At 39.5% G+C, this 27,424-nt stretch overlaps 2 protein-coding genes and 1 long non-coding RNA gene across 4 annotated transcripts in view; 1 reads left to right on the forward strand and 2 right to left on the reverse strand.

The window, feature by feature from the left end:
* Positions 1 to 12,009, reverse strand: part of LOC104924835 (myomegalin) — a 42,678-nt gene extending 30,669 nt beyond the window's left edge. The window contains exons 1-5 of the mRNA XM_027285014.1: positions 11,842 to 12,009; positions 9,975 to 10,021; positions 9,796 to 9,863; positions 5,653 to 5,763; positions 427 to 503 (exon numbers count right to left, since the gene is read on the reverse strand). Coding sequence (XP_027140815.1) covers positions 427 to 503; positions 5,653 to 5,763; positions 9,796 to 9,863; positions 9,975 to 10,021; positions 11,842 to 11,891 — 353 coding nt within the window. The 5' untranslated portion in view covers positions 11,892 to 12,009. The remainder of the gene's footprint in view (positions 1 to 426; positions 504 to 5,652; positions 5,764 to 9,795; positions 9,864 to 9,974; positions 10,022 to 11,841) is intronic.
* Positions 12,010 to 18,474: 6,465 nt separating this feature from the next.
* On the reverse strand, positions 18,475 to 22,446 carry LOC104924837 (uncharacterized). Of its 2 annotated transcripts, none has more exons than XR_797166.3 (3): positions 21,526 to 22,446; positions 20,752 to 20,838; positions 18,475 to 18,981 (listed from the first exon to the last, which is right to left on the reverse strand). It is a non-coding gene; the product is annotated as an uncharacterized LOC104924837 (long non-coding RNA). The 2 variants fall into 2 exon arrangements; XR_002042129.2 differs by lacking the exon at positions 21,526 to 22,446 and adding an exon at positions 20,932 to 21,281.
* Positions 22,447 to 22,715: 269 nt separating this feature from the next.
* tm6sf2a (transmembrane 6 superfamily member 2a) lies at positions 22,716 to 27,094 on the forward strand. Its single transcript, XM_010738305.3, has 10 exons — positions 22,716 to 23,183; positions 24,259 to 24,362; positions 24,448 to 24,545; positions 24,637 to 24,740; positions 24,841 to 24,923; positions 25,016 to 25,140; positions 25,355 to 25,456; positions 25,567 to 25,659; positions 25,761 to 25,880; positions 25,965 to 27,094. Exons 1-10 carry the CDS (start codon positions 23,092 to 23,094, stop codon positions 26,172 to 26,174), a joined length of 1,131 nt encoding a protein of 376 aa, XP_010736607.1. The 5' UTR covers positions 22,716 to 23,091; the 3' UTR covers positions 26,175 to 27,094.
* The last annotated feature ends 330 nt before the right edge of the window (positions 27,095 to 27,424 follow it).

A 27,424-nucleotide genomic window follows, 5' to 3' on the forward strand; every position in this document is an offset into this window, starting at 1 on the left:
AGAATCACAACTATAGTCGGGACTACTCACGAGCCAACACCCATAGATGGAGGCGCATCTGCTCACCAGTACACACTATGTGTTGATTATTCAAATATAACCAACGCGTTATTATTATTGTTGTTGTTGTTGTTGTTGTTGTTGTTTTTATTGTTGTTGTTGTTATGCAGTCGATATCTGCCTTGTCGTTATCTGGTCTGGCATTCATTAGTGATGTTAAAGAGCAGAGGGGACCTTTTACAGCGTGACACTTTGAAGGACAGTCATTGATTTTCAGTGAGGTAAAATGTATGTACATAATTAGGGCCAGAAAATGTTTTGACACCAACATTCAAACTTACAAACTGGAGAGACCTTCATTTATTTGAGCAAAGGTTTGTAATTAACACACTGATAAATCATTGTGATGAATATTTGTGTACTTACAGAGCTTTATCCAGAAGCTGCTGTTTCTCTTGGAGCTCCTGCTTCAAGCTCTCTACTTCCACCTTCAGCTCGATGTTCTGCGACAGATGAGAGCAGATGAAAGATCAGTCGTCATTACAAGCCATTATCACACATCATCACCTCCACTGTCAGCAAAAAGATCTCACAAGATGAATGACCATTTTAACTATACTGCAATGTCACTGATAATGGACGGTGGACAACATCCGTAATATTCCTTTAAAAAATAGGACAGCAATTCAATTAATGTAAATTACCAACCTTCAATTATCTATAAGGATGAAACAGCAAATTTGAGCTGGTTTCAGTGTCCTGGTATTAGGCATGCTGGTTTACTATCATCACTGAACACTTGGACAACTGTGCCATTGTTAAAATTAGTTTCACATGTACTTATGTAACTTTAAAAATCATGTAAAGTTTCATTATTATGGCATAACAACATTTTGTTTAGGATATCTTGTCTCGCACATTTCACTTCATGCATGCACCAAAACATGTAAATGTGATTATTAGCAAAGCTTGTCACAAAGGATCTATTTTAGTATCACACTGTATGTAAACCAGGTAATAAAAACATATATCTACTGTTTCTATATCATATATCGGTATGGGTCAATTAAAGATTCTGTATCAAAAAGAAATGACAGATTCCGACCTTTAACACTTTAACATTTCATAGCTTATATGTTCACTAGTCATGTTATTCTGTCCCTCAGATTTTGAGCACATTTTTGTCTCCTTCTTTCAGTGATCACATCTCTTCATCACACTCTAATCTCTCTGTCTCTGCTGTGTGAATCAGTTCTGGTGGGTGTTGTGTATCATCAGTACAGAACATCTGACTGTGCTGTCATGGCTGGTATATTTAGAGCTAGGGAATTCGGGGAAGCTTAGATACTCACCCCTGGGGGCCAAAGGCTAAACTGCACAGTTTGTTTACCTGCTGTGGTCCATAAGGGACATTTTAGGGCCAATTAAGGCTCTTACATTGGGCTAGGGGGCCGAGGATTTAAACAGTGGGAATAGAGGGGCTCATTCTTTCCATTCTGACTTAGAGAGGATAGTTTATATGTCTGTCTGTTAGTCTGTCTGCTGGACTCGGATCAGAAAGCTGCTCTCGCTGGTTTTTAGCACCTGAGTATCACTGCAGCCTGTCTCATGTTCATCTTAACAGATTGTCCACTCTCTCTTGTCTGGTTTAGCAGCTTATCTTCCTGTGCTTTAGAAATGTTATAGTGTCTCTTCGTGCATGTTCAAGTATGTTGACCTTCCACTGTCCCTGTCTGAGAGCTCTATGTTCCTTACACTCACAAAGAGCGGTGTTACACGTGCAGCCTGAAATCTACCCATAAACATATTTCTGAGAGGCGCCACGAGGGCTCAACACACGCATACTGCTGGTTACCACACGCACACATTCATTCTGTACGCCACAGTCACGTCCAATCAGAAATAGACAAATATTCAGGAACACCAGTATGAAATGATGATGTAATTTTAGTTCTCCTTATGACAACTCTCAACTGAAATAAACAGTAAGAAAAGAGGATGGCAGAAGCAGAAAAAAGATGCATCTTTTATTAATAACCTTTTTCTGTATGAATCTAAGAGGGAATGTGTAGTGAACAGAAGACTGTCTTTACCTGACAAGAACTTCTTATACTGTAACTAGATTCATGTTCAATATGTTTTTAAGGTCTTAAATGTATGCACTTTTTTTCTTGAGGGACACATAGAAAATAATTTCAATTATTTCTGTTTTAAACCAATTCATCTCTTAAGAGTTCAACTATACAGTAAAGTAATTCAGCAGCAACTAGAAGTTATGCAACATATGACCCCTACATGCTCTGCATAGCTAATGATGGGGAATGATTTGCTTCAGTGCTATAATAATCAATAATGTAACACTCCAGTAAGAGGTATTCTTGTGTGTGTGTGTGTGTGTGTGTGTGTGTGTGTGTGTGTGTGGGTTTACAGTAAGAGAGACATTTTCCCATCTCGAAAACAGCTCTATATATAGACACCCATCACAGTGCACCTGCTATTCTGGCCCCTGCTGGCCCGTCGGCCCTCAGCAACAGATCCCCTAATAACCAGGCTGCGCAAGAGGAGGGAGACAGCTACAATTTGAAACACTGACAGGAGTGCCACTCATAAACCAAACACACCTGTAACACTGTGACTGATCACCTGCAGGTATAACCACTGACTCTATCTACTGATGATGTTGCATGTCATATTTCTTATTAAATTTTAATTTACATGCTCTAGTAGTATCGCTTTGAATGCAATCAGTGAAACATGCTATTTTTTAGTGCAGGATACTCAATATAATTATTTTCATTATTTGATATCAAATACATTTCTACATCTTACAGTGTATTAATGAACTGGCAAATACTTTACTATAACAAACCATATGGTGAAGACAACCACACAAACACGCACATGTATGAGCTGTGTCATACGCTCATGTGAATACATGTGATGAATAAATCAGTGTACTTGAGCCTGTTCTATAAATAAAGTCTGTCAAGCTCTATGAGAGATCACTATGTGCCCAGAACCAACACACCTAGTCTGTACTGTATTACACTGAATTGCTTTTGGAGAGAGGATGGGAACTTTGCCACTCTGTCATGATACTCAGCCAACGGAGCAACCAGCAGCTCAGGTCAGATAGAAACTACGGAACAAAGATTTAGTTTCCAATAAAAAAGCGATTATACTGATTAACTCCCAGTCACACAGAGTGAGAGATTGTGAAGTGCAAGGATTAGACATCCAGTTTGATGTCTGTATGATGTGGAATCAGTTTACTCAGTCACTGCTGGTATGCAGTAATTGTGGAGGATAAGTGTCAGGACATTCAGGTCTTGTTCGGCTGGATGAACCAGCCACTTAGTTTTAATCATATCGAAGAGTTGTTGATGATCAGAGGGGATTTAAAATGAAGGGAGGAAGAAAGAGACGAGTTTTAAATGTCGGCTGGCTTGTCTCCACAAACAACAGCTGAGTCACCTGATTGTAGGTGCACACTTTGCACACACACATACAGACGGACCCAGACAGACACGTACACACTAAATTAGACAATGGTTTGATATAGTGCAGGGAATATTGCTGATCTAAAAACTTAGTCTTATTCTTATAACTTAAGTTTGAAATATGTGTTCAATAGAAAATGGGGAAAAGCTGCAGTAGTTTTAGAAATAAAGCACTGCACTGTAAAATTTTAATAACAATGTTGTAAATAATCCTATAAAAATAGTAACCACCTCTTTGCAGCTGTTTATGTTTGTGTTGTGTATGTATAAAGTCAATAAATAATACACTGATAAAGAAACAGTGCAAAGGCATACAGATATAAACACATGTATAATAATGTACACATAATTGTTGTCATTTGTCTATTGCAATTTTGATTAATTAGTTGATTCTTTGTTAAAAATGCCTGCAACAAATTCCCAGAGCCTAAAATGACAGTCCAAAACATAAAAATATGAAACATAAAGATTAAAAAATGAATCCACAATTTAAGAACCTGGAACAAGATAACTGCATTAAATCATTAATAAACCACAAATTATGTCAATTTTCTGTTGATACATCAATAAATTATTCCGTCATACAGTCATTTTTTAAAGCAGCACAGCAACAACGCAACAACATTGCTGAGTGAATAAATAATACTTTTTTAATACCTTTAATACTGAGACATATTGTGACCTTAGCACTGCTCATGCAGTCACATAGCGTTCCCTACACAACACTACAACAATAGCACTAAACGGTTTAATGGAGTAAACATCTCCACAAAGGTCATCAGCTGCTGTCTTTGTCTGTCACAGCTAGTATCATAGAATAAAAGTCATGGGTCAGAGTCTGTGGAAATATTCAGTTTAAACACTGGTTTCTCTAACATTTTATTATTCCAGGAAAAAATTAGACATCTGTGAAACGCATCCACTATAAAACATGTAAACAGAATCAAGGAGTGCTGAGGTCACCAACAAGGCTATAACTTTATGGGACACAACTTTTTTCATTTAACTTTAATCATTTTAATTATTCAAAGTTCTCAAATATTAAACTTTGTCTAAACACAAGCTACCAGACAAGAACGTTATCTTGATGATTTCAGTGAAGGTTCTCAGTCATCCAGGTCATTTCTCCTAAACTAGGATCAACAATTGCCAGTTGCCCCAGATTTAACCTTCTTGAATAAAAACAGAATAGCAAACCCAATACCTCAACTCAAGGTACCCAGTCCTATACCAGTCCTACCTTTGCTCAAGATACACATCTATATACCACATTTTATGAAACTTGTTGGAATAAATGAATAATTGAATGAATGAATAAGGTGAAATAAGACCAGAGACCCTTGAAGGGATGAATGTAGCATTTCATAATTACATTGACAAAAACAGCTACTCCTAGTATTGTCCAGCTGACAGCAATACTGATCCAGCGTATTATTTTGGATAAATAGATAAAAGACAAACAAAGAAACATGAATATCATTACTGATACGTACGTACCATAAAAACTAATGAGGTTCAATACGCAGCGCTGCTAATGGCTCACACACACAGGATGTCATGATAAACTTTTGATTTTAATTGTATTTTTTATCGAACGTTTATTGTTGAGATTCTATTTTACTGTAAGTTCACAGGTGGGCTGGGACTTTATATTAGACTTAAATGTGCACTGGTCTAACTTAATATCACATTTATAAGACCACAATGTACAGCAAAACAGAGGTCCTGGGTATACATTAACTGTATCAGAGAGCTAGTTAATGTGTAGTCCTTCACATGGCAGTCATATCTAAAAACAGGCACTTGGTAAAACAAACACATGGCAGTTCACATCACCTCCACCAGATCAGAGTGACAGCTGGGTCAACAAACAGTGGAAGTGGCTCAGTAAAGCAACTTTCCGTGTTAACATAGCTGTATGCTGTCGTTATAACAACCACCTATTATGACTAATAAAGGCACAAATGAATTCCTACTCAGTGTCACATCCAACAGCAAAGCAAATTCAATGAGTTTTGATTATTTTGGTGGCTGTGAAACGACCCTTTGACCCCTGAAGAGCAGCTCCCCACATCACTTGTAGTTCCATTCACCACCAGTCACTCAGGTTTCCATTCACTCCCTCACGCTCGATGACAGATGCCTTACTCACCGTACGGTACACATCTTCACTGCTCTCCTCGTACTTCTGCTGTATCCTCTCCTCTAGGAAGTAGATGCGGAGCTTGAGGCTGAAGTTCTCCTTCTTCAGGTCATTCAGGTGCTGTGACAAAGTACGGTAACCGTTAGACATGACCGTCAAAGATCACCGTCACCGTTTGACATGTCCAGGTCAGAAATGAAAAGTCTTCTTTGACGTCTCCGTATCACGGTGGAATACGGAGTCCATATTAAAGGACAGTGACTGTCAAAACATGTCCTCGTGTTAGAGTCTGGTAACCGTTAGACATGCTACCTCCTTCTCCAAAAGAGCATAACGTCAAAATAAAATGATTATTTACAAAGTGGCATCCCAGCCTCTAGCAGGCCATTGGGACATCTACAAGGGCAAACACACGCTAAAACTAAAACATTCACACACACACACGCACACCCGCACACACACACACACACACACTAGAGTCTATAGGTTTGCAGTGCAGAGGGCGACTCTGCAGCCCAGGCAGTCAGAGATGTAGCCCTGTCAGCTCCATGGTGTGTTCTGGTGTGCTAGGGCACAGGACAGGAGCTTATTTTACAGGAGGAGACATCCCTGGAATCCCAGACTGCCAGGGGAGATGGGTGTAAGGGGAGGAGAGGCGAGGGGGTTGGGTGCAAGGGGGAGGTAAGAGGCTCACGGCTCACATGCAGTTGTGATATGAGGGGAAACCTCAGGCCTCTGCAAAGCAGGGGCAGCAAAATGAACAAACAGGGACATGAAGAGAGAGGACGGGGTTAGGCTGCTTCTTATTTTGTCAACTTCCTGTCAGATGTATTTAACATAAAAGCCATTTGTCCAATTTGATCACTATCTGTTTTAATATATTTTTGACTGTGGAGGTTGATCCCCATCTAGAAGTCAGCTGAAGCTCTGCCCACACTAGACTGAATGTTATATACTCACACTGACTTTAAATCTCAGTAATATTTGTTTTGTTTTGGTATTTTGCACATATATTTATTTTATAACAACACTCTCTACTACTACTACTACTAATATAAGAAACATGTGAATAACAGTAAAGTGTTTAGAGCAGACTCTATACAATTACATTCCACTTTGGGAGTTTGCACTAAGAATCAAACTAGTCTCTTCTTTCTAATAAATGTTCATGTTATGAACTCAAACTGGGTCAAAAATGTTTAGCGCCACCAAAATCATTAATTCGATAAAAGAAGTATTTAATTTGGTAAAAAAAAAATACTCCATTACAATTACAAAAAAGAAAACACAACAAAACAAAACTACCTGCCCAGCAGACAGACAGAGTTAGCAACCAGCTAAAGCTAGCTAGTAAATAAAGTTAATGATATAATAAAAAAAAAAAATAATAATTGTTTCTCAGAACTTTGTAGAGACCAAAACAGAGCGAAAAGGAAAGTAAACATTGGATTTACAGTCGTTTGGTGGCGAGAAACATGCATGTATGCCAATGTTGCTTTTTGTCTGCTGGATGTTAAACGAGAACTGTTAACTACAGTAACATGTCAGCCATCACAACTTTACATTTCTTTATACTGTCATTAGTAAAATAAAATAAAAAGGTTTGGGGGTTGTTTTGGTGTTTTTGTGCCCAAAACCCAACTAGCTAATGTATCTTTTAATTAAGGAAATGAAAAAGTGCCAGACTTCTTTTACTTCTGTTGCAAGCACCATATTACTGAGGGGGATGAGTCGATATCTTCTATTATTTCACGGTTTTACTCATCCCACACCTAACCCTGAATTAAGCATAGGCCTATGATAGTTGTATATTTAACCTAATATTCAGATTTAACCTACTATTTAACCTAATATTCAGAAATGAAGGAGAGGGAAGGCAGATGGACTACTGGGAGCAGGGCAGACAGGTGAGTGGAAAGAAGCTGGATGAAATAGGAGACCTGGGAGCTGTGAGCCACGGTGCTATTAATAGGGAGGTGTCCTGAATCTCACAGACCGGTGAATCCCTGAATGTCCCTCAGAGAGATGAGTGAACAGGAAGAAAAGAAAAACAGAAAGGAGGACAGGCTCCACTAAGCCTTTTTGACCTCATAATAAATGTGACAACCTCGGCCTTGAAATCAATTTTAATGACAAACATCCGCTCAAAGAGCATCAATAATAAAGTGACTGAGATGTTACCAACACGTGCGGTTACGTCATTATTAGTTCTTGATGCGTTCAGTGAGTGTGTCCATTAAAGTGTCACATTACGTGCTGTTGCTAAATAATTCTGAACAAAGATAGGATCGGCGCCAAGAGGAGTCATGACATGACATAATGTACACACAGTGGGGTTTTTTTTTTACTCCACACACATACACACTCACTTTTCAGCTCTTCATCAAAGACAAACCAAGAGGAGTGAATGTATATAAGTATGTCTGTGCTGTACGTGTAGCAATGTGTTTATTTCGGTGTAAAAGTGACACATCCAGGCAGCCGTGTAAGTGACTCCGGCTTTAAGTAGGGTGCCGCCTTTCAGTAAGTAACTTCAGCTTTCTTGACTAGTGACACCTCCTGTTTTAACAGGGCTCAGCAGCAGCAGCAGCAGCAGCAGAATAACAATAAAAGACTATCGCTGAGAGTTTTTAAAATATTTTTTGCTAGAGGAATTCACAAAGTATGCCTTTTTCTTCTCCAAAGACAGTTATAGTACTTTTTATTCTGATCTGGTATGTGTCTGAAACATTGACAGTTTTGGTGAACAGCAAAAGCTGTGCATGAAGAAGAAGAAGAAGAGATACTTTTGATTTAATCCCTCGAGGAGAAATTATTTTTTCACTCAGCTTTCCATGCATTTTAACCCAAAATACACACACATGTTTATGTGCACGTGGTTCACATGCAAATGTGGAAAGAAAGATGCTGGAGCCCTGCAAACAGTTTGGTCCATATTTGACTTAAACCGGCCACCCTCCGGGTCCCCAAGCCAAGTCTCTATGGCCTGAGCTACTGCTGTATGTTGGGAATCAATTAAACATTATTCAGCTGTGTAAACTGTTTTACAAAGAGCATACATGTATGCTGCAGGTACACTCATACACAGGGGTTGCTTGTATGCTGTATTTACCAGTTAAAAACACTGTAGGTTCTGGACAACTTTTGTATGTTTTGTTTGCTCCTAAGACAAGAATCGACAACAGGTGAACAAGTAGAAGGATATATGGGTAAATTGCACTAGCTGGTTGTCTGACTGATCGACATTACAACACTTAATAGATGATTAGTTTAGCATTGCATAAAGACTGGAAACAAGGCTGGAAACAAACTCACTTGGTATCACACTGTATGCTGTTTCTTTGCTTAAAATGGAAACAGACATGTAACAACAACAATGGTTACAAATGGTAACTGACACATACTATTTACAGGCTAGTTGTTTCCCCCTGTTCCTAGTCTTTATGTTAAGCTAAGGTAACCAACAGACAACACGCACAGACATGAGAGTGGTATCGATATTCTTGTACTCAAATAATCATATGTTTATAATCTTCTACTCATTAGTCAGGTACTTTTTTCAATTTCATAATTTCTCTTTAACTTTGTTTTAAGGGTTGTTTAAGCACAAAGAACTGGTGTCTTCTTACAGAACACTTCAGCAGGATAAATGATTACTGTCATGTATATGGGTTTGAATTTGGGTCAGGAATGTTCTCCTTGCTCATTACAACACACTCCTGTCAAACATTAAAAGGGATGTTGTATCTTTTTGTGAAGTACCACAGACCAAAATAGCCTAACAGAGACTGTTGAGAAATCTTAAAGTGGGCCATCCTGTAGCCAGAGGCAGGCTTAAACCACCAGGAGAGTTCAGGGTGTTTTCCATCTCATATCATCAGCTGCAGGTGGTCTCCTTTTTCTGTACAGTAGTTTAAAATGAGTTTTAAATTTCTAGTTCATGCACTCAGATTTACTCAATCCCATGGTGAGGATACTGCATCAAAGCAAACCAAATCAGCTCATTACTTCTTGTAAGGAAGACATTGAGCCACAAGATGGCACTATAGATCATATTTTCATTGGCCATGTTTGTATTATTTATAATGCTGAAGGACAAGGAAGTATAAACATACATCAAGCTCAATGAAATTTCAAAATAAAAGCTCTCACTTGTTCAAACTCCTTGAGTGTGTGAAGCTGAAGAGGAGGAGAGTTGTCTGTTTCATCGCTACACAAATCTAAACAGAGGAGAAAACAATAGATTAGTAAAAAATCATGCAATTACCAAACCATGTGATCAGTTTATGCTTTTATAAATAGAATGATCCTTTTTATGAAAAAGTCTGCACCTGTCATGTGACCTGTGTTCTTGGATGAAGTCTCCTCTTCCACAGCACTGTCCAGGGAAACAAAGGAAGTGGCATTGTCAGCATGGGTAACACACACACACACACACACACACACACACACACACACACGTACAAACTCACATACACACGAGAGAGTGTATCAAATAAATGCAAAATCAAAAACATATATCACAACCATCTAGAGCTGTGAATGTCATACAAAATCAGATTTGTAATCCTGTAAAGCAGATGGCTCCTCTAGAAATTAAAAAAGCCACTTAGATCTTTTCACTATAGCAGCATGATCTCATTTGCACCTCTGTGGGGAATTGGGGGTCATCGGGGAGTCCCAGCAGGGGAGAGGAGAGATTTGGAGGGACAGGAAGAGCCAGTACGGCCTTTAGTACATCTATTTGTTGTTTTCCAACCATGACTGAGGGTACAGTTGCAATCAATGGAATATTTATTCCCTAGACTTGTTTAAAAAGTATTAGAGTGCATGCAGACTCTTTGAATTGCGTGAAGGTTCTCAGTCGTCCTGGTCATTGTTCTTAGAGAAGAGTAAATCTGGGGCAACTGAATGTGCTTTTGTAGATCACTGTAGACCTTTCAGCTCTCATCTCATTCTGACTGTTAGGGAAACCCAGGTAAAAGGAACACCAACAAACCAAGGGGAAACAATGGGGATCCCACTAAAACTTAATACCTGGGTTTCCCCAGCCTCTTGGATGAGAGGTGAAACGTCTTCATGGCTCTACAACCAGGTCCGTTCGTCCAGGTTTAACTCTTCTCTAAGAACACAATGATGATTTTCACAAGTGATTCACCGGCACTCTATAATAAAACAGCAGTAGCATTATACGGCCACTATTTTGCCTACTACTCAGACAGAGCTGCATTAGCACTCCTCTTTCCAGCCACCACCATGTAAATTCCACTGACAGCTGCTCGTCCAGAAAATGTAAAGACAGTTGGTGCATGCCAGAGGTTTAAAAGTTCACCAGGTGGATAAATACTCTACATGCTGCATCATTGGTGGTGGGCAGGGTGTAATAATCACAACTCAATACTGTTTTCCTATGGAGAAATACCAGTGGGATGAACCATTTATGGTCACGGTGTAAGTCAGTATGTAGGAGGGAGTCGGTGATGCAATAACCTACATACAATATGACACAGTGCTTGCAGAATTTAGACTGTTTTTAATAAATAACGTGTGCTGTGATGAATGAATGCAACGTTTCTGATTAATGAAAGTCATGCATTATTTTGTCATGCTCTCACCTGGCTGTCTGAAGTAATTTCATCTTATATATCACTTCTGGGCATGCTACACAAAGTGTCTCCCGGGCCCTATTGCCCAAACACACAACACTGGGCCCTTATTGCTATTGTATCGCAATGTAGTTTGTCAAATGTCAAATTTGTGCAAAGTAGGCCAAAAAAAATAAACCAATGAAGCGTGTATTTATTTATAAATCTCATCAGGAAATCACATTATAAATGCATTTCTACAGATGTCCGGTGCAATGTGGCAATCAAAGCCAAAAATGTGCATCGCCACTGGCATCAATAGCTTTATTCACCGATCCATGAAGCATGCAGATGGCTACTGTATGTGATACAGCCACGTCTTGTGTGTTGAAAAGGCCTTTATTATACCGTGCGACTGCTTTATGATAAAAGACTGAAAGATATATATGCAAGAGAAATGCAGCATTATAGCCGAAATCAGGGTTTTAATTAGCCCAAACCACGATTTATATGCCCGGGTCGTTTTTTGTTGTTAAAATACCCAATGAGCGCTTTATTCTTCCGCTGCGGTGTCCACCCCCCCGCGCACACAATCGACCAAATGCCGCCTCACCTCTCAGACTCTCCCCAGATTTGCTCTGGCGACGATGAGCTCCAATCCATAGGCTAGTCCTTTAGTCCTCCATGCCGTTAAATAACCCAATCCATTATGCGTTTTTAGGCAAAATACAAGCACACGGGAACATGTTCATGTAAACGCGGTCGTCGCACCGCATACCGCTCAGGTTTAGAGAGGGGGCGTGCGTGAGGATGCGCGCCCTGACTAATGAAAGCAAAGCAGGGATGTTAGAGAGCCCCCATCCCACAGAGCAGAGTCCCTGTTGGTCGACCAGCCCACCACCAGATGAGATTAGAGGAACAATGTGAAGAAAAAAAAAAGAAGTCTTCAGCCTTAAAAACAATTGTCTAATTTGACTTGATCTTTCCACAATAAAAGAGCACGGCCATGTCAAGTTTTCATTCACATCATGCAGACCTTCTGCTTAGGCACATGTCCATTTTCACTGAGATACAGTGTATACTGGAGGGTTTTTATCAAAAGTAATCTTTAAAATGATCAGTGACTTCATACATTATTCATGCAGATAAGAACAAAAAAATAATAATACACTCTAAACAACAGCTATGGAAGAAGTATCAGCTTTTACTTTAAGTTGAAGTAGCAATACCACACTTCAATTTATTTGATTTGATTTTCTAATTGATGCATTAATGTGTAAGAGGCATTTTGTGGCTAGTGGAGGTAAAGCTAAATTTAATTCACTTGCTTACTGTTGGGAAGTTTGATCTCTAGCAATGTCTCATATTTTACAACCTCTCCATTTTTGTAGATAACATTTAATCTGTAAATTAGCCTATTGCCACAGCTGTCAGATAAAAATGTAGCAGCAGCAATAGTAATATTCTAGTAAAGTATACACAATTGTACTTAAAATTGTAGATAAGTACATTATTAATAAATGAATACCAATTCAGTCTTAAGTAGTAACATTTGTTTTAACTGCAAAAAGAAAATCCTCAAGTCATTTGAATCCTGTTACAAAATAATGTATTGTTGCACTAACTTAACTTTCTAAAAACGCATCATTCAAATGAATAGTTATGATTTTCCACTCAGCTCTTATTTAAGTAGCAGAGGCTGCTGATTAGTTTATCTATTTAAAGATAGAGGAAATTGAGTCAGGGGTCCTGCTCTGAAAGAGTCAGAGGGATTAGTGGGACAAAGTTAGTGAGATTATGCCATTGTTTGCTTTTGCAGTCAGTAACAGAGAGAGGATGTTAACGGATTTGGTAATCTTGTTAGAGGCAACAGAACCAATGAGTAACTTTCCCTTAAAATAAACCAGAGAGCTCAGGATGTGTAGAGATACTCTTTAAAGCCTGTGACAACACATGAGCCTGAAAGATGAGAGGAAGCAAAACTATCAGAGGTCAGTAAGTTTCATTTACTTCTTAACTAGAAGCCTGGATTGTTGTCAATCAACCCACCACATTTATATCAGTATGAAAAAGCTCATGTGCTTTTTCTACAGTACCAGGTTCTACAGTACCAGCTAACATAGATATTTTCTTTTACTCTGGCGCCCTCTTCTGGGGCTGTGGTTGCCTCATTCACTCTGCAATGCCTGATGGATTTGTGCAAGCTGAAGCACAAGTGTGGTGTGTGAGCTGGAACACACACACACACACACACACACACACACACACACACACACACACACACACACACACACACACACACACATCTTCAACCCCCCCACCTCCAGCAGTTTCACACTAACCTCTAGTTCATGTATGACCTGGCCCTCGACTTTGTGAGCATAGGCAATAACTAAAGACGACATATAATTACAGAAGAAGGACGAACTGTAAGGTGACTCTCTGACTGTGTGCATTCAGATACCGCTGATAAATCACTTTACAATAAAAACAAATAGTAAATATCAGTTTATAAAAAGTGACAAACTAGTTTAAATAACAATAATAATCTGTTATTAAAAGCCTGCTTGAGATCCATTGGCAAAGACTTCCACAGCCGAGGGGCCATGAAAGCAAAAACCCTGTCTTCTTTAGGGGCAAGTCAATATTTTAACAGCTTTTTAGGAGGGCCCAGCCTGTGAGAGGATCTAAATCAGCGATCATAGGACAGATTGTAGATTTGGGCATAAAAGAGCATAAAATCAATTCATATTCATAGGTAACCAGTGAAGAACAGCATGACAAGCCTGGCAGTAGCAGTTTGTATAAGTTGCCTTCTTTGGATGTTTTGCCTGCTGATACCTGAATTAAGTGAGCTGCAGTCGTCTAGTCTAGAGGAATGACCTTTTCTAAACCTGCAGAGAAAAGACATGACCTAATCTTTCTTAAATAACTCAGGACTGCACCACTTTAGGCACCTGAGCATCAAAAGACAACTCTGAGTCAAACGTAACACCTAGGATATGGGCCTGTTGTTTTTTTTTTTTTACATTATTAAATGAGGTATACAGTCTAGAGGAGAGATTGTTAATGCTGTTTTTGCTGGGGTCAGAGGAGGTAATTATGTCTGAGTCATTCAACTGGTGAAAACCTCTTAATTTTAGTGAGGCAGAATATAATACAGGAAACATTGCTGGTACCATACAGCATATCATCCAACCACCAACCATTTGTGTTAGCCTGTGGCAATTTGATAAAACACAACTTTATTAGGAATATCCAACATGTGAGCACAATATTAACCAAAATAATAAAACTTGACTATCACTAACCTGCACTTGAAACTAGATTTTGAAGGAGATTTAGACTTGTTTACAAAATTAGCTAATAATTGTATACATGTGTATACACATCCATCGTACAACATACAATAATTTGTTGTTTGAGAAACATGACCCTAAATCAAATCAATTCTTCTCTTATTGCAAATACTCTGACCATATAAAATAATATTAAAATGCATGTAGGCGAAGAGCTCTTAGGATGTCAGGGTATTAATCATGTATTGGTCTGCAGTGTCCATATATTCACAGACTCTGATCTGTTGTTTTTCTCATATGTTTTGATGTATTTTTAGTAACAGAAATAAGTAATAAGTAACATAAACATGACCATGGCTTTGCTGCTGAACATCCCCACAGCAAGACGATGCTGCATCCCTACCTTACTACATATTTTAACCTGCTCATTGGTTCACAGCTCAGTTCTTGTTCAAGCTTCTCAACAGTATACTTTAGCTTATCTTACAGTGTTTACAATGGTTTCCAGAGTTATGAATGTCACAGAAAAGTTCATTTTTGTTTCATTTTGGAAATCTGTAAAACATCTGCTTTGGATTGATTTGATTGTACATTTTTATAAAAGTAAATTGAAATAAAGTGCTGAATGATGCAAAGAAGAGAAAAAGAGGTGGGCTGCTGGCGTGGTTGTTCTTTCAGAGTGTTATTGTTGCAGAAATACATATGTCAGCACATGTTGCTGTACAACATGACAGCACAGGTGGCTGGTATCCTCTTATAATCTCTTTGCATAACATCATTCCCATAAGCACACAGTCCACTCCGATAATGCCGACGGTAAAACAATTCAGTCAGAGTCTAAAAATAAAATAACACCCGAGTGAGGTCTTTGTAATCAGCTTAGTCTCAAAAATATTAATGAGCATCAGCTGATATTCAGATGGCTTTTTTTAATATAATAAATGCAAAAATGAAGGATCTGTCATGTCAGCATGTCATATTGTGAGAGAGATGCAGTCAGATCCAATGTCAAAGCTTCACACCTCATTGACCCCCTGAATACCAACTTTTGTCTCAAAACTGCTGAATTCATGAAAACACTTTGAATTATTAATGTACAGTGTGTTACTGCGTTACAGTATTTCTAATAACACTTTTCCTGCAGCTTTCCATTTTCTATTCATTAATATGCCAAATTTAACTTTTCTTGCTGAGAAACCTGTTACTGTAAACATACTGTTTGTTAAGCCGGAACGTTATTACAGTCAAAAATCAGCCCCAGCTACTTATTTTACATAGTAAATTAAAGATATTTCAAATATTTGCAATTAGGGTACTGGTAAAATGACTAGTAAACTGCATGGGTTTAAAAAGTACAAAAAAATCTCACATCTTCCATATAAAAAGTAATTTTGTCAATGACAGTAGCTCTTAAGTAAAGGTTCAGACATTACTATGCAGTAATAATAACATGCTTAGTAAGTATATGGATGATGAACATACATGAACTGTGTTGGGTTGCATATGTTAAATTGCTAGTGAAATATAAGGGGATTGGAGACTGGAGAGTGACGAATTGTTTGGAGCAATGAAGTGTTGGTGGGACTTAATGTCTAAAAAAACATGACAAACTGTCCTTTGTGGGAGCCCTTGCAGCATGCAGTACCACAGAGTTAGTCTACAAAAGTACTAGAAAATGTATACTGTCTGTGTACCTCTAAATGGTTAAATAGTTCCCTGTGTGAGTTGTATTTATATATTAAATACAAACAGCTTGTACCTGGTGCTGGTTGCTGTTGTTTTGTCCATCCTCACGCCAGAGACATTTGCCTCATTTCCAACAAGATCACTGAATCAGTCTGAAACTTACTGTTGACATTTTAGTTGCCTTTGTTGATACAACTCCAATTATGAAGACTACTACCTGAGTGCAAAGAGCTTTCTTTCCCACATATAAGATGTAAATAGAAGTGAAACATAAAGAAATAACTGAAGACATTTTTTTTTCAAGAGTATTTATTCAAATATGGTTACTCTGTAATTTCATGTAATATCTACTCTCAGTACACTTGACATTCAATTAATACTCTTAGATAAAATAACTAGAGATTACTTAAGGCATATTATGTATTTTGGGGTTTTATTTTGCTCGTTTTTTTAATCTCTGACCCACCAAACCTGTGCTGACATTTCTGCTGTAAATCAGCTGCAATGACCTCAACAGACACTAGATGTCCTCATAAGACCACCATGCACTGAAGCTTTTAGCACTTCCAGCATGTGATACCACCTGTGAGTGCAGTATCATAACACATTTGCAGCTTTACACAGTAATGCTTCATTACAGCAACTCACTTCACACCTCAGTATGCATACAGTCAACAACAGACACACATGGTCTGCATCAGCATCAAGTCCGCTTCCCAAAGATCACACGGGATCCCGTCCCGCTCGCCTGAGGGTCTGTGGAGATGATCCAGATGGCAGGAGCTCTCATGAAGTCCCTGTCGACCATCTTGTTCTCCTCAGCCCGAGCCAGTGCTTCTAGTTCAGGGGAGGTTTCTGGACACCAGTCTGCCATGAACTTATCTTTAGCCTCACAATAGTTCACTACCACTTCCTCAGGCTGCTCCCCAAACAGCCAGTCTGGAAAACAGGCAAAAAGATGATGAGTTTATACATTGCTTGTGGTTTTTAGTCATGGTTGTTTCAATTAATATGTCTCTTCTGTTGTTAGTCTTTATTCCTGTATCAGAGTATTATGTGTTTTATGCCTGTATTTGGTGTTTTACTCTTTAAAGGTTTGCTATAGCTAGGAGTCCTATGTAAGAAAGAAAGAAAGAAAGAAAGAAAGAAAGAAAGAAAGAAAGAGAATAAGGAAAATAAGTTATGATATGTAACAGTGGAGGATTAAGAAGAACCTACAGTACAGTCACAAACCTGCAAAGTCATGGATAAGGTCTTTGATGAGGTGGCCGATGATAGCATAGAGAACACCCAGCAAGATGAAGACAGCCATGAGCAGGTAGAGGACATAGGTAGGCAGGTGGATAGCGTCCCGAGAGGGAGGTATATAACTCTCAAAATACACTGTCCCATCTTCTTCTCTGTAACGAACGTTAAAGCTCTCCACCGGCACATCCATTGCTGTCTGGGAGTCTTTGCAACTGCGGTCACTGAGGAAATCCACTTAATACCTGAGTGTCAGCGCTGTCTTGAATGACACCTGCACAACACTTTCATCTTAGAGATCTTTCAATGGAAAGTTCAGGAGAAAATACTCCAATCCAACTTTTAAAAAAATGTCTCTATCTCTAGAAATGGCCTACAGAAATAAAAAAGACTTTTTACATACGGCACGCAAGCAGGTAACAATCGTCCAATTCACTGGGTGACATTAAACTCCTGGATAAAAACTACACTAAGCAAGTAAGACTTGATTAAAAGTACAGCTATATCGCTCAACCTGATGAGAGTCGTTTCTCCGTACAGAGTTTGTCTGTCTGCTTGTGGAGCTACGCAGGTGGAAACTAGATTAGTTGCATCAGCCTGAGGTACTCAAGGTCAAAGGAATGATAATGCGAGCAGTTTCCTATGAGGTAGAGTATCTATCTATCTATCTATCTATCTATCTATCTATCTATCTATCTATCTATCTATCTATCTATCTATCTATCTATCTATCTATCTATCTATCTATCTGTCCTTTTTCTGCTTACATTACTGTTGAACAGTATTTAATATTGCTAATGTACATTAATCCCTGGCCCTCACAAATAAGGTCACCGTCTCTGACCCTGCCAGGTATTAGAGCCAGGTAAGATGGATTAATGAACAGAGAAGAGTACACTCTTGTAATATTGTATAATTCTGTTGTTTACTGGAGATAAGCTTAGTGTCTAACACCATAACAGAAAAACATGTGTGATGTAATGGAAAAAAGGATTTTGAATGACTGACAATATGGCCCAGGTTCATATACACTTTTAATAAGCAATCAAAGTAAGCTGTCATTAGCAAAATACGTACAAATAATGTGTGTTTTATACAAAACAAAAATGCATTAGCTACTACAGCATCTCTACAGCAAAGATACAACAATGACCAATGCGGTGAAATGAGATATGTGACAGAATCTGAATTGAACTACTGCTGTGACAAGATTCAAAGAGAAGTGACATAAGGGGTCATGGGGCAGGCAAAGGTCACACTATGAGCTGATATCCTTTTTTCTCTGGATAATGATGAAGCGATGACACTTCTCATAGGAGGAGGAGAGGGTGGATGGTGGCAGCCTGTGTCTCCCCGGTGGAAACCAGGCAGCAGAGCGTACTTTTCTTCCTCCATCTCCATCTCCATCTTCATCCCGTCTTTCTCCATCAGATTACTGGAAACGCTCAGTCGCTGCTCTTCTTCTGTTTCTACTTCCCCTTCCTCTAAGTCATCATTTGATGGTTTAGGGCCAAGAACCCAGTCTGACAAGAAAGAAAAACAACGTGAGAATGAAATGAAATAAAACAAGTTTCTGTGACTTCTGAATGTTTTAAAGGGGCACGTGACCAATCTTATGAATAAAGGTTAGTTTAAATGTCAGTATGAAGACTCTGAAGGTGAAGGTTGTATAATTTCTTCTTTGGGTCTGGAAGGAGGTCTTAAGAGTTTAAAAGAAAAACCTGGGTGATGTCATCAGGGTTATATCAGTGCAAAAAAATAGGAGCTTGGTGTTTGAAAGTATTTACCAAACACAGGAGGCCAAATTAAAGATGTTATGGTATTTTGGGACTAAAAATTCTGATATCTTGGCCTTCAAATTTTTTGGAAGCGCAACAGAAAATCACCCCTTTAAGATGTTACTTTAGCCGCTGTCATTCTCTTCAGTTGTAATCGACTTTTGGCGTTCATCTTAATGACATGACGAGGAAACCTTTGGGTAATCATCACACAACATGGTGATCCAAAGGGGGAGAAAATGGGCCCAAGAACTCAGGGAGAAAAAAAGGGCTCAAAGACACCACAAACACCGACACCAGAATGGAAGAAGTGATAGGAAGGAAAAGGACACCAGCCAGCGAGGTTACCTGCCAGGTCATGCATCAGATCTTTGATCAGATGTCCCACTATGGCGTAAGTGGCCACTAAAACCAACACCACCCCAACTAGGATATACACTACATTGCGTGGCAGAGTTATAGCATCTCTCGCTGGCGGTATATAGTCCACAAAATAGGCCTCCTCCTTTCTTCTGGACAGCTGGAGGAGCTGTCGGTGCTCAAACACCAGCTGTGTGAGGTTCAAGAACAGGGCTGCTCCTGAGGCGTTTAGGGACACAGCCGGTTGTTGGTTCATGGTAGAGCCGGCTTTGACAAATGGACGCTCTCTTTTATAGGATAGTCTATTCAAAGAATGTGGTGAAGCTTCCTGGCTGTTTCTTTGCGTGTTCACAGATTTCTTGCCTTGTTGCAGATCCAAGTTCCTTCATGGCACTGTGAAAACTTGGAAACGGGTGATATCAAAGACAAGCAGGGAGGTTGACTGAGCTTTTTTCATATATTATCTGAAGCTGGGGAGAATGTCAGGATTGATGATAGATGGAAATGTCAAGATGGTTCAAAACTGATAACATGGTCTCTTATGAGTGACAGCTCTGTCACAAAGTAGTGCTTCAGAAAATATCACCAAACAGAAAAATGTGATACCATAAGTGTAGCAATTCTCCTAATCTTTCATCTAGACTTAAATCCCAGCATTCCTCCTTCTAGTGTTTTTGGACAAAATATCCAGGGGAGCAAGGAGTGTGAGATGGAGGAGAGGTAAATATAGGACAGACAGAGTTAATAGGATTGAGTTTGTCACAGAGTAATATCAGCTTTCCATCTGCAGGGATTAGAGATATAAGCGAGGAGAGGTGGACAGTAATACGCCAAAGAGGCTTATGGACCTTCATGACCACGTTGCATGTATATTTTTATGGCTATTCTGAGCATGAAATTCATCTTAAGCACAGCAGGTCCACTTACTGTAGTCATAGTCTTGAAAAATCCTGCCACATACTTATATTCATGGCTAGTTTTGCTTCATAATTGAGCAGATGGTGTAATTTCAAAACACAATCTTAGATTTGTGACCAATAAATACCCCCATGGGTACACATGTATCTTATGAATTATAACATAAATGATGAGAAAATGTTTGAGATGAAAAGAAACAAATGCTGATGAAATGGGGAAATTAAAAAGAAATCTTACCTTGTAGTCAAAAGTTGAGGTCCTAAACATTTTTTGCCTTGTGAATGAAAAGACTTCCAAATTGTTGTTTGTTGTACACAGACGGCTCTGGAAACAAACACAAACACATGGCGGGAATTTAAGGTCATGCAAACAAAAGACTTACCGTAGTGGTTGCTCTGTCACAACACGAAAACACACCTTTTTTTCTCTTGCTAAGCAGGTAATTGGTGATGCAAAAATGCATTTTTATCCTCCCATATCCTCTCTGTGAGGCATCCAGGCGTAGATTGCTTCTCTAAGCTTAAGATCTCTCATTTTCCTCTTTCTGGAGTTTGATAAACTGAGAAACGAGGAACTGCCATTCTACAACTGTGATGACGACGTTTGCAATAAGAATGAACCAAGAGATTGGATGCAAGCCGTAGTAGAAGGTGAACGTCATGTTGTGTAGAAGCCGAAAAAGGAAGAAGATAAGAAAAAGGGAGAGTGAGATCTGTGTGTGTGTCTCAGGATGAGGCTGTCAGGAGAGTAAGCCTGTCTGCATGAGTATGGAGGTGTTCTCCAGTAATCCTCTACAGGATTTGAGTTACACAACCCACTGTCACCAGCAACACTTATTAGCTGAGTCAGTAGAACAGCAAAACAGAAGATGGATTTCATTTAGCATCACCTGAACCTCCTGCTCACGCTGAAGTATGCTATGGTTTAAAACTGATTTTCACTGAAAGACGAAAACACTACTAAGATCAATCACAGATTACAGAGAATAAAAGTAGAATTCAATGCATGTACCTGTGTTAAGGTTTTAGATGAATCCCAGACTTCTTTGTCATTCATGTCCAGAATGGCAATCAGCTCAATAAAAAATGAACAAGTTAACAAACAAAGGTTTTCTGAATCTTTTTCAGGTGAAACCGAAAGAAGATCTGTTGCAAAATCTCCACAGAACGCACTACAAGCTCAACTGCTCTTGCAGACTAGTCATAAGCAAAGAAAAAGATTTAACCCAGTCATCTGGTCAGTCCATATTGACTCGGACTCCCTCAAGCTGGGGTAACCAACTTCTTGGGTTTGTCTTCTGTCTCCATCATCCATTTGAGGTAGGCATCGCTGAGGATGAAGGTCCAGTAGATGACGGTTAGAGAGGTGTTTACGGTTATAATGCCGATGATTAAAGGGTGCAGCATGGTGACAGACTGGCAGGACTCTTTTAAGAATCTGTCACCTCAAATAATTGTCTATCTACTGTGTAGGTGAAGGGTTGCCTGTACGTCTGACTGAATCGCCTCTGAGCCTGCTTCTACTCTCTCCATGGACTCCCTACCCCTCTCCACTCTCTCTTCCCACTGGTCACTAAGTTTCTGTGGCAACAGCATTAATCCTCTTCAGCCGCTTTGTTGCAGAAGATAAAGTTGCATTAGATGCAGACCTGCTTTACAAATGTTGTTCATCCATAGGAGGTTGCCGTGTAACGCATATGTTAATTCTTAACAATACGCCATGGAAAAAAAAGGAGTTGTTTGAGCCAGTTTTTATGAAGGAGTTGTTCAAGAAATGTGAGTGATTTGTTGTTGTAAACAATCTTCCTGAGTGGGAGGGAAAAAAAAGCATAATCTTTGTTCCGAACTTTCTGTTCTCTCTGAGATATAATCCAGAATCTAATCAAGACTGCAGACATCAAACGGAGTTCTTAATCTTACACCAAACAAGGACAGATGGCTCCTTAATCGAACCCCAGGGGCCCCAGGAGCCTAGACGGCTCTTCAACATGAGCAGGATTTGCTTTGTTTTTTTTTCTCATTGTCATTACAGTCTCATCTCATGTACATACAGTGCCTGAAATTGATGAAATCAGAAAGCAAAAGCACAAAAATAAAAATTCAGTCGTCAATCAAAGAAAGTAAACCATGCGTTCCTCCACCAGGTGGCAGTCTGTACAAACGTACACTGAATGGTGAATGACTATAGGTTGGATTATTTAAATAGTTTCCTGGTGCCATGTGGAACAATAGCAGAGTTCATCTGTACTCACTTGTAACCACAAATTGGCACCAAATATAAATGCGTATTTTACGCATTACGCACGATCCAGCCTGCAGTGTATCTGAACATCCCTCTCCCTCTGAAAGTTCACTCTTCAGACTCCTCTGTTGGACTTTGAAACTTACAGCAGTGCAGACGTGTTGCAGCAACATAGCATAGTTGTTTTATCACCGATCAAAAGGCAACGTGTGACACTCCTCTTAATGATCTCTTTCCCTCTGTGGCAGCGGAGAAGACACTGGCTTCTAACAGGGAATATTTCTATCAGGATATTTAATTGTTCTTATAAAGAGGTCAAACAAGAAGCTTTCAACAATGAGGCCGCTAGTGGAAGTCTCCGTGTTCCTCATTTCTCTCCTGGCTCCTGGGGTTTTGTACACCATGAACAACATCCCTGCGCTGCAGGAGTAAGTGTGTCCATGCACTCTGTGGTAATGTACATTACTAGATTAATAGGTTTATGGAGCGGCCCACAGTCTGAAGGAAAACGAGGTTTAGCGAGGGCGTGTTTATCCTGAGGTAACCCCGTTTAAAGTTACTGCTGAGATTCTTTAAGCCTACAGAGCAAACACGATTAACCTAAGCCCTGAATGTAAAATTAAGGGAATTAAATCCCCTGAAAGTAAGTATAGTAAATTAAATTCATCCCTGTTGGTCCTGTGGTCATAGCAATTTATCCACAGAGCTCTACTTGTAATTTCTTTATTTCACGAGCTTGTGTGGCTTGACCAGTGTTAACATCTTACTCTTAACTAAAACTGAGTTGTTGTTTTTCTGTTTTGTTTTTTAAATTTCACTAAAGAAAACCTTAAAGTCAGTGTAAAGTCCAAAGGAAATTTGAGTTGACAGTGACATGTTGAAAAAGTCCAGTGAAAGAGTGTAAAGATAACTGTATTGACAGGTAATGGATTGAATGGAATGAAAGAGTTTCCAGGGATGTATAAAACCTAAAAATCTTCACTTCTATCCACCTTTTTTAAATGTAAAGGTTTGTGCCTGTTTAAAAGTCACTGTCACCATGTGCTTGCTTATGGTGGGAATTGTTGGGTCTCTGCAAATAATATTATTAAGAGTACAGTCCAGAGCTGCTATAAGCACAGTAAGATAAATAAGTTATGATTTGGCACTATATAGGATTGTAGATCAATTAAAATGAGGGCTGCAACTGAGGATTATTTAATTAAATTATCAATTCATCTGCTGATTATTTTCCTCAATTATTCAAGTCAATCAAATAGTTTCAGTAAGTCAGAAAATAGTGGTCCAACAGTCTATAACCCAAATATATTCAGTTTATTCTCACAAAAATCACTTAAAAGCAGCAAATCCTCACAGTTGAAAAGCTGGAACTAAGACAAAAAAGGACAAGCGATTAATCGACGATCAAAATAGTTGATTGCTGATTAATTTTCTGATGGTGGATTAATTGCTGTAGGCTTGCACAGATCAACTGATGTATGAATTCTCACTGTTACTCCTCAGACCTCTTCCTATCCTGGGAATGGGAATGGTCGTCCTGGGATTTATTCTTCTTCTCCTCCTCCTCACCGTGCGCAATAAGACAAAAGTGGACCCCTTATTCTACGGTACAACACACAGACTTCAGCATCTATCAGTGTACTGAAGGTGGAGTGTGTGGTTTTTTCATTGTCCTTCTGTGTGTCTGTCCAGTATTTGCAGAGTTTTCCTTCACCTGCATGGTCGGCCTGACTAATGCTTTAGAGCAGGATGGGTTCATCTCTGGCTTCATGGGCTTCTACCTAAAGATGGTAAGAGGGTCTACTTGCTGAAGATGATTTGTATTTAAGAAGTTTATGTGTACAAGTTTAAATTCATCATGTGATGTTGATGTCTCTTCAGGGTGAGCCTCATCTGAGTACCGCTTATGCTGTGATGATGTCTTACTGGGAAGGTGTGGTTCACTTCTCCCTCTTCCTCATTATCATCCACCGTATGTTCAAAGGGTAAGATGTGGCATCACAACCCACAATGTAATCAGCATCATGTCCTTCATGTGTTCAGCGAATCCTTTTGATTGAGCCTGTTGATGTTTTGTGTACACAGGAAATCCTATCGTAGCCTGGGGCTGCTGTGGGCGGGCTCCTCAATCGCCCATCAGATTGTTCTCATCCCAGGGGTAGTCATTGGTGAGAGCTGCCTACATGAACGCTTTGATTCATCACATCATTTGTGTTGTTTGTGGCTGTTTTTTATGTGGGTGATGTTCTTGTTCTTGCAGGTAAATATGGGTCTAACATTCGACCAGCGTTTTGGAGGAATGTTCCCTTCTTTCTAGTGCCTTTCTGGGCGGCGTACCTGCTCTTCAGCAGACCCAGAGAGATGCCAATCGTCACAGCAGACAAGGTCAGTTTCAGCAGTGAAGACGTTCATATTCTGTGTATAGAGTAGCAGTGGAAAAAAAGGATCAAGGATCCCCCAAATTAGGATATAACAGAGAGCCATATCTCTAAAATAATCTCTTTATCATGAAAGATGACAGGCTGAAGAGACCATTTAAAGGAACTGAAGTAATTACATTTGCATTATAGTTTACATGTACTGTCTCTGTGTGGACTAGATTTCAGTGGAGCAGAAGAAGAGTCTGCTGTCTCGACCTGCTGACTTGCTTCTGTCACTTCTGATACTCGCAGCGATGGCCTTCTCTGTTTTCAGAGGCTTTGTGAGTAAAACCACATGGAGGCTTTTGTGTCCTGTCTGACATTACAGCTCACTGAGATATGAGGTCACATGTACAGCATGGCTATTATAACTCATCTTGTTCTGCTCCAGGTGGTGCTGGACTGTCCTCTAGACACCTGTTTCACCTACATCTACCAGTACGAGCCTTACCTCAAAGACCCAGTTGGCTTTCCTAGGGTTATGGTCAGTCTGGAGAGAAATTCAGATATGGTGTTAAACTGAATATACGTATGTATGTTCTTGATCAAAATGAAAACTGATGTTTTTGTGCACCATTACCGCAGATGCTGGTGTATTTGTTCTATGCTCTGCCTCTGCTGACTGTCTTCATCTACGGTCTTAAAACACCTGGATGCAGCTGGATGTTGGACTGGACCATCTTCTTTGCTGCAGCTATGGCTCAGGTAACTTCTGTTGTTATCTCTTTGCTGTTATTAATATTCTTTTGAAAATAGCATAAAGTTGACTTCCTCCTGCTGTTTCCTCAGAGCCAGTGGTGCCATATCGGAGCATCTCTGCACTCTCGCACTCCCTTCACGTACAGAGTCCCAGCAGACAAGTGGTTGCCTGTTATCACTCTCAATGTGTTCCTTGCTGCTGTGCCGACTCTGCTGGCCCTACGCTGCCTCACCGATCCTGCTTATTTTATGAAACCTGTTCCCAAGGGACAGACAAACAAGGAGAAGAAGAAAAACTAGACCACACACACAACACCAGCCATAGACCGTCGAGGAATACTTCACTCTGTGACAAGGCTAATGTTTTCTGGGGACTCTCGATGGTGGCACAAACTGCATTAAACACACAATTTTTCAACCCAGAGGAAATCTGAAGTCGCTGCTCTCTGAGTCAACTGTTGAAAATCAGTCACTTTGTGCAGCAGCAGCACTCCTTGCATGGACTATTGGACTCTGAAAAGAAGGCTGTTGATCAAGGAGAGGACTGTGATCAGCTTGTGCAGCTTTCAGGTGACTCATGCAGATACCCAGTTGGTATCTTCCAAACTAAGACTATTAACTTGGATCATACACACTGGCAACACTCTACTGGAGAGTGACCGTCATCATTATACATCTTTTCTATGCAGTAATCCTCACCAAAACTCCACAGCTTGAAGCTTATTTTTGCAGATCTAAAACTGTCAGTCATTCAAAACAGCTTTCATTGTTTAAGAACTGTGAATATAAGGAGTGTTCATAAATGAACTGAACGTCTGGAAGACTAAGATAGTAGTGGCTGTTACACAAGCAGAGAATTTGATAAAGGAGGGAAAAGTCCACTTCCATTGTGTAACATTTGTTGGGATTTATACTTTCCTAAAGCCCACGGTGACATCTTCAAATTGTTTTTGTACAACCAACAATTTAAATCTTAAGATACTCAGTTCTCATACATATAAAACAGAGAAACCCTTCACACTGAAGACGCTGAAATCAGAAGTGATTTGGTGCATTTGCTTAATAAATTACTCCCAAAGATTAATTGGTCATCAAAATAGTTCTTACCATCGACTAACTGATCAATTGATGTACCACTTCATTGTTGTGTCTCCATTGTCGTTTCATGTTTTTGTACAATAAAAACAAACCATGCACTGAATTTGGCTTGTTTTTGTATATTAAAAAAAAAGGATATAGATGATTTGTGCTAAACAGGTAACAGTGATTAAACTAGTTATTTTAATGTATGGACAGTATCTGTGAGTGGCCTATGTAGTAGTTTCCTGGTTTAACAGGATTATGTCTTCAGATGTCAATATTGTCTCCAGTCGGTGATGTCATGGCACCCTACCTGTGGTGAAACGTTGGCCCAGTTAGCTCTGCTGTCAGACTGATAAGAGGTGAACCCTGGATGTAAGTGAACTGTCACACACAACAGCCGCACAAATGATCACATGACACGTTGGTCAACTGTCTGGGGCCTGGACTGTTATCGCCTTCTGTGTGAA

The sequence above is a fragment of the Larimichthys crocea genome, chromosome XII (genome assembly GCF_000972845.2).
Source record: "Larimichthys crocea isolate SSNF chromosome XII, L_crocea_2.0, whole genome shotgun sequence".
Classification (NCBI taxonomy): Eukaryota; Metazoa; Chordata; class Actinopteri; family Sciaenidae; genus Larimichthys; species Larimichthys crocea.